Source organism: Lagenorhynchus albirostris, chromosome 8, assembly GCF_949774975.1.
Source record: "Lagenorhynchus albirostris chromosome 8, mLagAlb1.1, whole genome shotgun sequence".
NCBI lineage: Eukaryota > Metazoa > Chordata > Mammalia > Artiodactyla > Delphinidae > Lagenorhynchus > Lagenorhynchus albirostris.
In genome coordinates this window covers 84,932,574-84,945,276 of record NC_083102.1, presented here as the reverse complement: position 1 = coordinate 84,945,276, position 12,703 = coordinate 84,932,574, and the positions used below count along the sequence as shown (strand labels likewise).

The following is a 12,703-nucleotide window of genomic DNA, read 5'->3' as shown; positions in this document are numbered from 1 at the left end:
GAGCTTGACAGGATTATAACTTTCAGGCCCCTATTGCACTGTCCTGCTTCTGTTTTCATGATGGCTACACTTTGGTCAGGGCTCCAAAGCCAGCTGTCACCTATCAGTGATAATGTTTTAAAGGCAGAGAGGATTTGAGGTACTATGTACTGTGTCCTTGTGTAACACAAAGGTCCCTGTGACCCACTTATGTACTTGGGACTGTGGCAGGGGTCAGGTAAGCCAGCAAACTGGGAAAGAAATGGGTCATTGACCCTTCTCTCAATAAGACTGGTGCTACAGTCAGAATGTTTGAGGTCCCTCAAAATTCCTATGTTGACAATCTAACACCCAAGGTAATATTACTAGAACATGGAGCTTTGGGGGAGATAATTAGGCCATGAGGCGACAGCCCTCATGAATGGAATTAGTCCCCTTATAAAGGAGACCCCAGAGAGCTCTGTAGTCCCTTCTGCCAGGTGAGGTTACAGCAAAAAGATGGCCAGTTAGGAAGTGGGCTCTCACCAGAAACTGAATCTTCTGGTACCTTGATCTTGGACTTCCAGACTCCAGAACTATGAGAAATACATTTCTGTTTTTTATAAGCCACCAGTCTATGGTATTTTATTATAACTATTGGAAGAAACTAAGACAACTGGCTTCATTTTAATTTGTTTTCTATATGGGCTACTGACCAAGCTTTCGTTTGAACAAAGGTTCTATAGCTAACAAAGATGGAAAACCCCTAAGATTAAACATAATCTCTAGGAACATAGAGAGGTCCAGCAGCTGTCAGTGGCAGACGCTGGGTCAGAAACCGATCTATAACTATAATGGGAGTGCTAGTTGCAATAATAATACATTGAGGGGAATAACTAGTAAATCTGTTTAGAGTTCTGGCTAATTTTCTGCTCAGTGACCCTTTTGCTCCCGTTTAGTAAAAATCTTTAAATATGCGCTTCATAATTCATTTGAAAGCAAAATTTGCCTATGAAGCCATGGTGGGTTCCTTTGATCATCCATTCTCTGTGCCTTTGCTATGACAGGAAGACCCACATTGTGGCTAAAGGCATATTTTTTTATTTTTCACTTTAACTGACTTTAGGCACCATGTGGGTACATTCTGGCTATGACTTTCTCCCTTCTGTTTCCAAACATAAGATACTAAATTCTAAAAAGTAAATAAATTAGAAGTATGGTCTGAATTGCTGTAGTATCCCGCTTGTCATAGGGCTTCAGCAAATGTCTATTTCTTTCTCCCATCTTCCACGGAGGGTTATCTGATTCCTCCATAAGTCTTGCTGGTATATGCACTGTCCACGTGCAGTCACTGGAGCAAACATGGTTCAGGTGAAATATTAGTATTCTAAAAAACATTCTGAAAACTACAAAATAAATAACGCTTTGGGCACTGTTTGGGAAAGCTTCTGCGGCAGATTGACAAATTCTACAATTTCTATAGCAGAGATGGAGAAATTCACTGATTCCAGTTCAGGCTTAGTAAAGCATTCACAATGTCTTGCTGTGACATGCATAAACCCTCAAGTCACTCTGTCAGGGATTTGTAAGACTGGAGAGCAGAAAATCACAGCGCCCGTGAAATACTGAAAAGGCAGACTTGTAGTCCTTCACACCCCCGCCCCCTAATTGAGTTAGTTATTCCGACACAGAAGACCATGGAGCAAACCCCCTGCCCTGGGATCAGGGGACACCCTCTGCTTTCTGGGACTGGTGTGCTGATCTGACAACATCTTTTGAAAGGTGCCCTTTGTTGACCTCTCCCTACTTTCTTAGATAGCTTGGTCTTTGCACTATTGCTTTCTAGCCGGACACCTTGTGCTCACTTGTTCCTCTCAATCTTCGTGAACCACCTAGATTCTGATCCCATCCCCTTACGCCACCTAGAGTCTTCCTGGCCTTGACCTCAAGAGAACTGTGTTTCCTGCCGGCGTTTGCCTCTCAACAAGGCTTCTGATTGAATCTTGTCCAGTCCCAGTGGTGTCCTTACCTAGGCTAATATTTATAAACACCTAACTAGAGTAAGAAACATGAAAACAAAATCATTTTCTTTATATGGCAGGAGCCTTGTATCTCTGTTGGCCTTGACGAATGAGTGAATGTCTAACTGTATGAAAGGATAGTCACTGAAGTATCAGTGGACTACAGTCCACAACGGGATATCAAAGATTAAAACAGAAAAACCTGATCATGGTGTGGTTAATATTAGTTTTTTAACTCCACCTTCTGATTCTAGGATGCACACTGGGAACAGAGGGCTTGTGAACAAGGCAAGTTGTCCTCCCCATGAAAACTCTACAAACTGTTTGCTTCCTGTAGAAGCTGGGGTAGCCTAAACACACCTCCTCAGGATTTTAGGGCAGGGCTGGGAGATGAAGGCTTTTGGCTTGATTCAGTACTTGAAGAATGAACTTGGATTCCTTCCAGATGGAGAGACTGAGAACCCACTATAATGAATGTATTACTTGTTAAACAGAAGTGACTATCTTTTCTTTCTTTTTTTTTTTTTTGCGGTATGCGGGCCTCTCACTGCTGTGGCCTCTCCCGTTGCGGAGGACAGGCTCCGGACGCGCAGGCTCAGTGGCCATGGCTCACGGGCCCAGCCGCTCCGCGGCATGTGGGATCTTCCCGAACCGGGGCACGAACCTGTGTCCCCTGTATCGGCAGGCGGACTCTCAACCAGTGCGCCACCAGGGAAGCCCCAGAAGTGACTATCTTGATGTGGATTAGCTTAAGGTGTGGATCAGTAGGACGGAACAGTGTCAGGAAGTGACACAAGACTGGGAGAAGGAGAGACCTCACGCAAGGTAACATTTCCTTATCCTGACTAAGGATGTCATCAATCCTCTTTCAGAGGAGAGAGTATATAAATCCAAATACAGTGGGTATGTGTTTATATATATATTTGTTGAAGTGAATAGTTTTGCAAGCTACCTTCATTTCATAGGGTGATTAATTTATTAAGGGTTTATGCATGGAGGGTCTGCTTTCTAGGATGACAATAGTTTATATTTTTGAGCATGTAGAGGCTCTGCTTTAAGCACATTACATGGACTAAGCCACAGATTCTTCAGAGTAACCATATGAGAGGAGTATCATTATTATCCCCATTTTATAGATGAACTTGAAATACTGAAAGCTTAAGTAGCTAGTGGAAGGTACGATAGCTAGTAAGGAGAAGAAGCAGTTTGACTGTAGGCAGTAAGCCTTCAGAACCTGCACCCTAAACCATTATACCACACTGCCTGTCATCACAGTCACGAATCTGAAGAGTTTCTGGTGGATACATGGAGGATGTTAAATTGACAGTCGTCTATCTTCACTTAGCCTAGGACCTGGAACTCCAAGCCTTGGCTTTTGTAGGGATGTATAGGTTCAGGATTAATTGTAAATTAAGTTCATAAAACCTTTTTTTGGAATTATTGAGTACGGATGTAATTACTGTAATGACAGCAAATGCTGTAATTATGCCAAATGGTATCATTTGTGTAAATGTGGTGCATATAAGGAAATCACTAGATTGCATAATTGTAGCACCAGGATGAGGTTGCAAGATTCCTTGTTAAATTAGATAAAGATGTGTGTAACCACAGAGCACAGATTTAACTCTGATGGTGAAAGGAAGGAATTATTTAGAGTTTGGTCAAAATAAAACAAATTTCATTTTAAATACCTCTTTCAAAATCACATGCATCACTAAGTGGTTTAACTAGGCCCAAGTGAGACCAGTTTTCCCATCTGATATTCTCTGTGGACCAGATGAGCCGAATGCTAAATGAGGACATGCTTGGTTGGAATGTTCTGACAGCTCAGCCACTCATCACCAGCTCCAGTTTCCTCATCTGTCTTTGAGAGGAACCTGGAGCTCAGGCATATTCCAGGGCTCAATAATATTTTATTTTCACTTGTCTTCAAATAATTTTAAAGCCATGTTATTTAATTAAGCCAGTTATTGCACTTGAAAAGTATGCAAAATTATATCTCCATTTCTAAAATGAGAAAATCAAGCGGTTAAATATTCCCTCAGTAAAAGAAAAAAGGGAAGCAATTAACCCAAGAATTCCCTACTCACTGGCCAAACCAGAGGCCACTGCTGTCTGAGCTGCTTACTCTGAGAGGAATGAAAAATAGGTGGGAGATGTGATCCCCTGAGATTTTTGTTTTGTTTTGTTTTTGTTGTTACTTGAATCACTTTGCTAAGCTCTCTTCCAGTCATGAGTTTTAGCCATTCCAGTTAGGGTCGACTATTCTAACACACTATAGAATGGGATCCCAGAAAACCAGTCCCAGGTCTTGGGACTTGGATAATTACTAGTTTCAATCTAACGGCAAGTAAAGATCATCTCTAGCTGGGAAGGCAACTTGGCTAAACTTGCCTCACAAAAAGATTATTAAAATACCAGCCTTCTGGTACCTTAGCATCAAAATTTCAGGACAATTCATAAAGAAACTAGGCCCAGAGAGATTAGGTGATGGCAGAGTTCACCGGTTTCTGAAGATTCAGAAGCACCACTTTGAGTGATTATCAGGTTTGGTAGGAAAAAAACATTTTTTTCACACACACACACACACACACATATTTAGCTCTGTATACATTAAAAAGTAAATATAAATACACAAATATATATATACAGGTAAATTTCTTGTGGACCAGACTCAACTTGCAGGTCAAGACCTCTGGGCTTATAATTTGTACTGTTTTTAAAAATTCAATGTGATAAAAACGATAGTATTTCTGACAGGGGGTAAAACAAAGTTTTCTAAAGTATTTTCAGTACACCATACTGAAGAGGGTTGATGCTCATTTTGTAAAAATATTAAAAAACAGACAGAATTGTCTTTATAGGAAAGTAAGACAAGTTATTCTTACACAGAGGATTTGCTCTTTTGACATCACAAATCTCAGAGGAGGAAGAGATTCTGAGGTCACCCAATTCACATCTTACTTAATGGAATTGTAATAATAACTAGCAGTAAAGAAGTAGAATAATTCCAACTTACAGGCTTTGGAGTTTTCCATGGAGAAAAGAAACCTGTAATAAAGAAAACAATATTTGAACTTTGAAAATATATCCCACTACCACTTACGGGTGGCATGATATTTAGATAACTGCAAGTTATTTTAAATCGGTTAATAGCAAATAACAACAACAAATTCTGCCTGGCTGCATAGTTTTCTTCAAGGGGGCCCAAATAATTTTATTGGAATTATATTAATGATTCTAGGAATATTTCCCTATTTGGCCTGAAGATTCTGAAGCCCAGTGACAGTGAATAACTGTGCGGCAAATGATCAGTCACTTTAGAAGATCTAAGACTGAGTCATCCTTAGGGATTTGTGTGGTGCAGCCTTAGCGGGAGAGGGAGAGGGAGAGGGAGAGGGAGAGGGAGAAAGAATACAGATAGAAATTTAGATATTTAAAGGTTAATACCTTTGCTTAGTATAAGAAGTAATTCTACTTTATGTACCTGCTTTGTGTGGTTAAAAATCAATCAACAAGCCTTCATTAGTACTAAATTTAAAAATAATGTATACACATATATTATGAATTAGATTCTATTATAATTGTTTATGGGCCTTTTCTCCCACTGAGATCTTCTCTAGAGCAGATATCTATTTTATTATCCCTCTACCCTAGTGTTAGCCCAATGTTTTTCATGAAAAAGCAGCTCAAAATGTTTGTTAATTGACTGACTAATGTATCATCAAAGCCAGGCTTTTTTCAGCTTATTGAGCTCTTTCAATTATCACAAATGGTGCGACAATGGGACTGACTCTGTTGTGATCCGAACGACCTTTAAGATAATTAAAAGTACAGATTCATTCCTTTTTCCTTTTTTCCTCTTTATTGTTATTATTTTATCATATACTGACCCTAGCAAGCCAAAGCATGATCTAGCATAGAAAACAAAATTACTTTCTTTTCACATCACCTTGTCCCTCTTTCAACGATTTCACTCATGTTCATGTTAGGTGGTATCTGATAAAATGCCTAATAAAAAATGGAATGTTGAAAATATGCCACATAATGTTTACAACCTTTAAAAAACTGGGACTGGTACAAAATGGATTATGTTTTTCAACTATTCCCATTTATAGGAAATATCTGAAGAATCTAGGCACAATTATCTAGAAGTTAAAGCCATCCCACTCAGTTATGGTGTAAATACTAACTGCATCTCAGCGCAACGTTGTGAAGAGCTGATGCTGCATTTTATGAAAAGAGCGAAAGTATGTAAATCCATTATGTTCCTCAGCTTTCCTTGAAACACAGAGCTAAATTTAATGCTTAAGCATAACAACTATCTTACTAAAGGAGATGGGTAGAATTAGCTCACTTTCTCACACACTCTGTATGTATGTTCTTGTATCTCTTTCCAACTATTAAAACAATTCTGTTCAATGTGCGGTTTGATTATAATTTAATTACAAGGATTTAATCACATCCTTTTGCATAACAGCTGAGAGTAAAACTACAGATAAATACATTTCTCTCTTTGACTCACTCTGTAAAATGCCAATGAAAACAATTTGACCACTAATTAGAAAAGTGAAAAGCACTGTGACCTATTGGCCAATTAACAATTATTTTCACTGAAGGATAAAATTTATTTGCTGTTTTATGGAATTGCCGGCACAGTTCTTTTGAGAAAAGATGTCATTTACACATTCTCACAATGTCAAAACATTCAATTATTTCCTCTACTTTCTCTGTGTTCCTCCACTTTCTTCTTCTCGCAGTGCCAGAATGGATTTTGAATATGTGCTGCCTTACATCTGTTAGGTGCTGGGAGTTTCTTAGACTTACACATGTATTGAAAATGGTTCCTTTTTATGGAGCGCTCATCTCCACATGGGGCATTATCTTAAAAGATGGTTATTCCTCCTACAGAAAATGTATAATCATCAGACCTCTCAGTAGTGATGGTGTCAGAACTAAAATGGCATAAAAGGGACATTAGTCAAGATCAGACAAGAAGAGAGGACCGTTTAATTTGACCACCTATCATCACAGGCACTTTGGCTTCCCCTTCTTTTGAGGCTGTTTGATTCCGTCTGACCTCAGACCACTGGCACGACCCAGGACTTCTTCACTGCGCCCATTATGGCAGTTTCCGAAATACGTCTAATGATGAGCTGTGCCTAGGAGGCTTTGGTCTCTGAAGCAACAGTTGCCCTTTCTGAGTCATTGTCCAAAAGAAGCTGCTTGCCTCAGAGTAAGTAATTTTAGGTAGTAGAAAATAGTATCAGAATAGATTTCCTTAAAAATAAATAACTTATGTGACAGAGCTTCTCTGGCAAATTATCAATCATGCTATAAACATTGAAATGAAGATGAAAAGAAAACATCTATTTTGGGTATACCGAATTTTGCTCAGTTAATTGATAAGGTCAAGTTTTCTATCTGATTAATCTCCAGTTTTCTGGTCAACTTCATTGGAAGAGCTACATAAACACTATAATAGTGTGGGTCAAATTATTATATATTATAAATGTATGGTAACCTTTTGTAGGGTTTACCCCTCTAGGAAATCTATTCCAATTAACATTTAAAAAAAACACCTAAAACAAAATAAAACATTTAAATCCTTATTTCTGTAATTTTTCTTTTTCTGAAATCATTCTGGTTTGACCCAGATCACAGAAGACAGGCTTGGTGTGTTGAGACTATACTTTTAGGTGTCTCACCACCTACCTTCACAGGGGCATAAGAATAGGGATATAGATAACTTTTTCTTAAGCCTTTCAGAGCTGATAGTCCTTTTTACAAAGTCAAGTTCATAAATAAGAGCTTTTTCTTTAAAATGCTAATAAAGCTTCCTTTATATTTTAGTTTATTTCTGGCCTTTATTTCACCTACTTCTACAGAAAGTGGAATATTACATTTCTCTTATGGAATTAAAATTTCTTTATAATGACTTGACCTGTTTTCCATACTGCTCATTTATTGAAGTGTGCTTGTGTGTGTGTGTGTGTGTGTGTACAAATGCAAACATTTATTTAACCCTAACTCTGAGACAACAAAAGTGAAAGACCTCAAGATACAGTTTTAAGCTAACTGAAACATGAGTAGGGACATTTTTAAAAGGGAAGAGAAAAAAATGGGAAAAGTTAGATGCAGCCAATAAGGAAATTTTGCTGCATTTAATATGAAGCACAAAACTGAATTAGATCTCTAAAATTTGTCTTCTTTAGAACAAGAAATAAAACTAAAATATATTTTTAATTCCTCATGTAAAAGCACAAGGAGATGGACAGAGAAACAGAAACAGTGCAAATAGCTTAGAGAAGAAATTCTGGTGCCTGAAAATGCAAGAGCAGAGAAGACAACACCAACTTCATACTGAAGTTTAAATTAAATTCTATATGTCAACTAAATACAATTTTTAATAAATTACAGGAATATGGTTACCAGATAAAATATAATATGCTCAGTTAAATTTGAATTTCAGATAAGCAATGAATGATTTTGTAGTATGTCCTGTATACTGACTGCACGTGACATACATTGCATAGGACATACTTATATTAACAATTATTTGTTTATCTGCAATTCAATTTAACTGGGAAGTCTGTATTTTTATTTTTACTAAATCTGAACACCCTGTATAGGGAACACTTTATATATGTCCTGGGTAACCAGTTAAAAATAAAAACACAATAGTAATGTCTGCTGTAGGTAATATCCATTCAGTTAAGTAAAAACCAAAAAAAAATTAGAATTTCCTATTCTTGCACCCCCTCCAATGTTTTCTCGCTAGGAATCTTGCTTTGGGAGAAACCTGAGAACATTCTATGCATATCATTGGATTGTGTTGGTCACCTGTTCATTAGTAACAATGTTTGACTGAGGTCTCACCTCACGTGATGCAAACTCTGTGGGGACAATGTCAGTGTCACAAAGGACCGTTTTCAAATTGTGTGATGACTGGCTAGCAACACTGCCTTATCCCAAGGGGAAAGTTCCACAAAAGTGGCTTTTTTCAGAACCTACTTCTCCTGACACATGATACCCAAAATGAAAGAACATCAATATAGTCACTGCAGCTCTGAAGGGAGAGTCATTTGTGAGTTACATTTGCATTTGTGAGTTGTTTGGTAAGAGTCTTTTTTTTTTGTTTGTTTATTTGTTTAAAATCATTATTCACAGGGCCCATCACAAGATGACAAACTTTCTTAAAACCACCCCACTTCGAATAAGCGATCAAAACACAATAAAGAACAACTTAACAGAGAATCCCAACATGATATCTTCAATTTGGAATAACGTCAAGGCAACTTTTTGGGATTTCTAGTAATTTCCCCAAACAGGACTAAATCTTTCAATATGCCTCTGTATTCCGTTCGATATACTGAATGAACTACCATTTGCAGAATGTGAAATGGTTTCTTCTTCAACTGAAGTACTTGCTACAACATATGACTCTGACTTTGAAAACTATCGTTAGTTTCATGTATTTTATAGAAAATTCTACACTTACTACACATGACAGAGATGCAGAGGAAACACTTTCTATTTCTCTCTTTCTTTAAGCAACAGAAAAAGAGTAGGAACCTGTTTCATTGAAGATGTTCATGACCTGGGTTATTAAAAGCTTTGTTCTATTTTGTTTGAAAAACAAGACACAACAATGTGAATGTACTTAACACTACTGAACTGTTCACTTAAATATGGTTAATATGGCAAATTTTATGTTATGTATGTTTTATCACAATTTAAAAAATAAAAAAGCAATTAAAAAAAAGGAGGAAAAAGAAACGGAGAACAAAAGCATGCACATATCACATGAATGTGAGGGAAAATAAAGAGAGAAAGTAAGAAAGAAAATTTTTTTTTCACAGTCCCTGTGGCATCCTGCTGGAGGACAGGAAACTCACTTGGACACTCGCACAGACCCTTTCACCTCTTAAGTTATTCTTTCTTATAAAGGATTGTAAGCAATAAAGGGGATTCATGTTCCTACTACATCCTGAAAATATTTCAGGGACAGTGAGAAACTCTTCCAATAGAGGAACTCTTTTTTTTAAAGTTTCCCAAAGAGGGGAAAAGCCCCAGGGTTTTAAAAATCTCCAGTTAAGGCTAATTTAAGGGAGAAAAATACCACTAACAAAGTTAATCTTTAATTTAAAGATCCTCCCATTTCCCCACAGCCCGGCAAATTTTCCATCAGAAATTCAGCCTTTGGTAAATGTAAGCCAGCAGGGTAATGAGCTAATTTCCATTAAAACTAGTTCAGTGTTATTCACTTTTTTCCCGGTTTTTGACCGATCACGTATTTCTTATTAAAATTCATCAAATGAGTTAAACCCTACAGTTCCTTTAGATAATTTGTTTAACCTATTTCGAATCAGTAAAAGGGCAATTTTTCTTAATGAAACTGACCTAGGCTAAGAAACGGCCTTCCCATTAAAGATACTGCTGGTGGTACCCTAACCTCACATCACCATGTTTCAGCCAAGCAAAATATTCAATTTGCAAAGAAAATTTCAAATTAGTGGCCATCTTTGGCCTACAGAATCTCTTTTTATGTGGAGAGCTGAGGCTTTCTCTGCAATGTTTTAAAGATGGTCCTTTCTGCATCTTTTGAATAAAAGTGTTTTTCTTATAAACACTATAAAGCTGTTTTCAAATGGCCGTTTCTCCCCAAGGCTTTGTTCGTTATGGAGAGAGCAATCCGACCATTTCAAGTAATCCCAATGAGTGTCTAGAAGGGATAAGCCTGCACATGTTGTCCTCTGATAAACTCAGTTACATAAATGATATGTTCAAAATAAAGCAGGCCAGGTAGATACCCTTGAATGGGAATAAAGGAACAGACTGGAAGAGGAAGAACTGTGTCAGGGAGGCTAAAACTCAGAGTGAGGTGAGGCTTGCTGAACATATTAGCAACTACAAAGGGCTTTTTCTTCATGTTCTGAACAAGACCAAGGGCACTGAAGAGAGAAACCACTCTGTGCCTATGGTGCGCTATAAACAGTTGGCAAAGGAAATGCGGAAGGATATCAGTCCTGCAAATAGAAAAGCCCAATTCTGAGAGTAATTTTTTTTTTTACAATAACAAAAGCATAGCATTGTTTTTTTTTTTGAGAAACCAATCTAGAAACATCTTTAAGTAATTTGAGATTAAACATCTTAAATCTAATCATTAAATTACATCAATATTAAATAAATATTTATTGAGTCGTGTGTGTCTCACAAGCACCACAGATTCAACAGAGCAAAATGGAAGCTTTGGCCTTCCCTCCCACATCTCTTCTCGTGTGTTCCCTATTTTGGAAAATTTCACTTGCCTTTCCAAGTTTTAAAAACAGGAACCTGAAAGTCATTCTTAACCTCTCTCTCTCTCTGCCTCGCTTCCTTATCACCAAATTCTGTCTACTCTACCTCCAAAATCTATTGCAAATCCACTTCTCTCCATCTCCACAGACACCATCATAATCCACACTCACCATCATCTCTTACTTCAACCGAAGCAAGAGCAAATTTGCGGATGCCACAGAATCTGATCACGCTTAAAATCCTTCAATGGATTCCCACACATTTGTGATAAAGCACAAAACCTCCAAGGCTTTATATAACTTTGTCCCTACTTACTCCCCAGACACCTCATGGGTTATTGCCCTTCACTCACTGAACTTCCTTGAATAAACCAGGCTTTTCTAACCACAGGGCCTTTGCACAAGCTCCTCTGTTTACCTACCCTTTTTTTTTAATTCAATCGTTTTATTTTTTTTAACATCTTTATTGGAGTATAATTGCTTTACATGTTGTGTTAGTTTCTGCCGTATAACTACCTACCTCCCCTTTTTAACCCTTCACCAAACTATCTCTGACTCCTTCTTTATGTGTCAGCTTAAACACTACCTCCTCAGGGAAGATGTCCCTGACCTTTCATTTTAAATTGAAGTTCTCCACTATAATTTTTCATTGCATCCTCTATTTTTACTTTATATGGCACTCATCACTATTTATAAATATATTTATGAAATCATATTTATGTAATTGTATTTGTGAGATTAGATTAATGCCCATCTCCCCAACTAAAGTATTAATTCCATTAGGGGAGAAATCATATCTATTTTGTTCACAATGTATTCCCAGTATGTAGCACAATGCCTGACACACAGTAGATACTTCGATAGACATATGTGATGAATTAATAATAGAAGTGAAGAGTGAGGAGGGCAGCATGAAACAGAGTCACAAGATACTAAGGAGACTGATGAGGCATGGTGATTTGCTGGGGGTGGAGGAGTGGTATAAAGGAGAAGATGAAATCCATGAAGACTTCTAACTTGGGAAACGATATGGATGATGGTGTCATTAGCTAACGTATGAAATATAGGAAAGAGGTTTCTTTGAATGGAGTCTAGAAAGTTGGGTAATGGGCAAAATGAGTTTGGGTTTGTTTGGTTTGGGAGTTTGGGAGTTTGGGTTTGTATGTAGCTGAAATACATTTCGAAGTTTGAACCAAAGTTCATTTGGGTTCAGGTGAAGACATGTAGTAGTTTGCTCTCTTTTCCGGTGCTCAGTAGGAGTGTCGTGATTAGAGATATGTCAGGTAAAACTTAAAACGATATACCAAATTTGCGTAGCATGGGAAGAGAACTCCTCAGGGTATGCAGAATGAATGAATGTCTGGGAGCCAAGTAAACAGAAGGTTTCAAGAAGTAGTCAACAGAAATACTCATAAAACAAGGCTT

The 12,703-nt window shown here is 37.6% G+C and overlaps 1 protein-coding gene across 1 annotated transcript in view; it reads right to left on the bottom strand.

Moving 5' to 3' along the window:
- The window catches only part of MAGI2 (membrane associated guanylate kinase, WW and PDZ domain containing 2), a gene marked incomplete at its 5' end in the record, with an annotated part of 1,082,576 nt that overhangs the window by 174,410 nt on the left and 895,463 nt on the right, over nt 1-12,703 (bottom strand). The window contains one exon of the mRNA XM_060156186.1: nt 4,999-5,030. Within this exon, the coding sequence (XP_060012169.1) occupies nt 4,999-5,030 (32 nt within the window). The remainder of the gene's footprint in view (nt 1-4,998; nt 5,031-12,703) is intronic.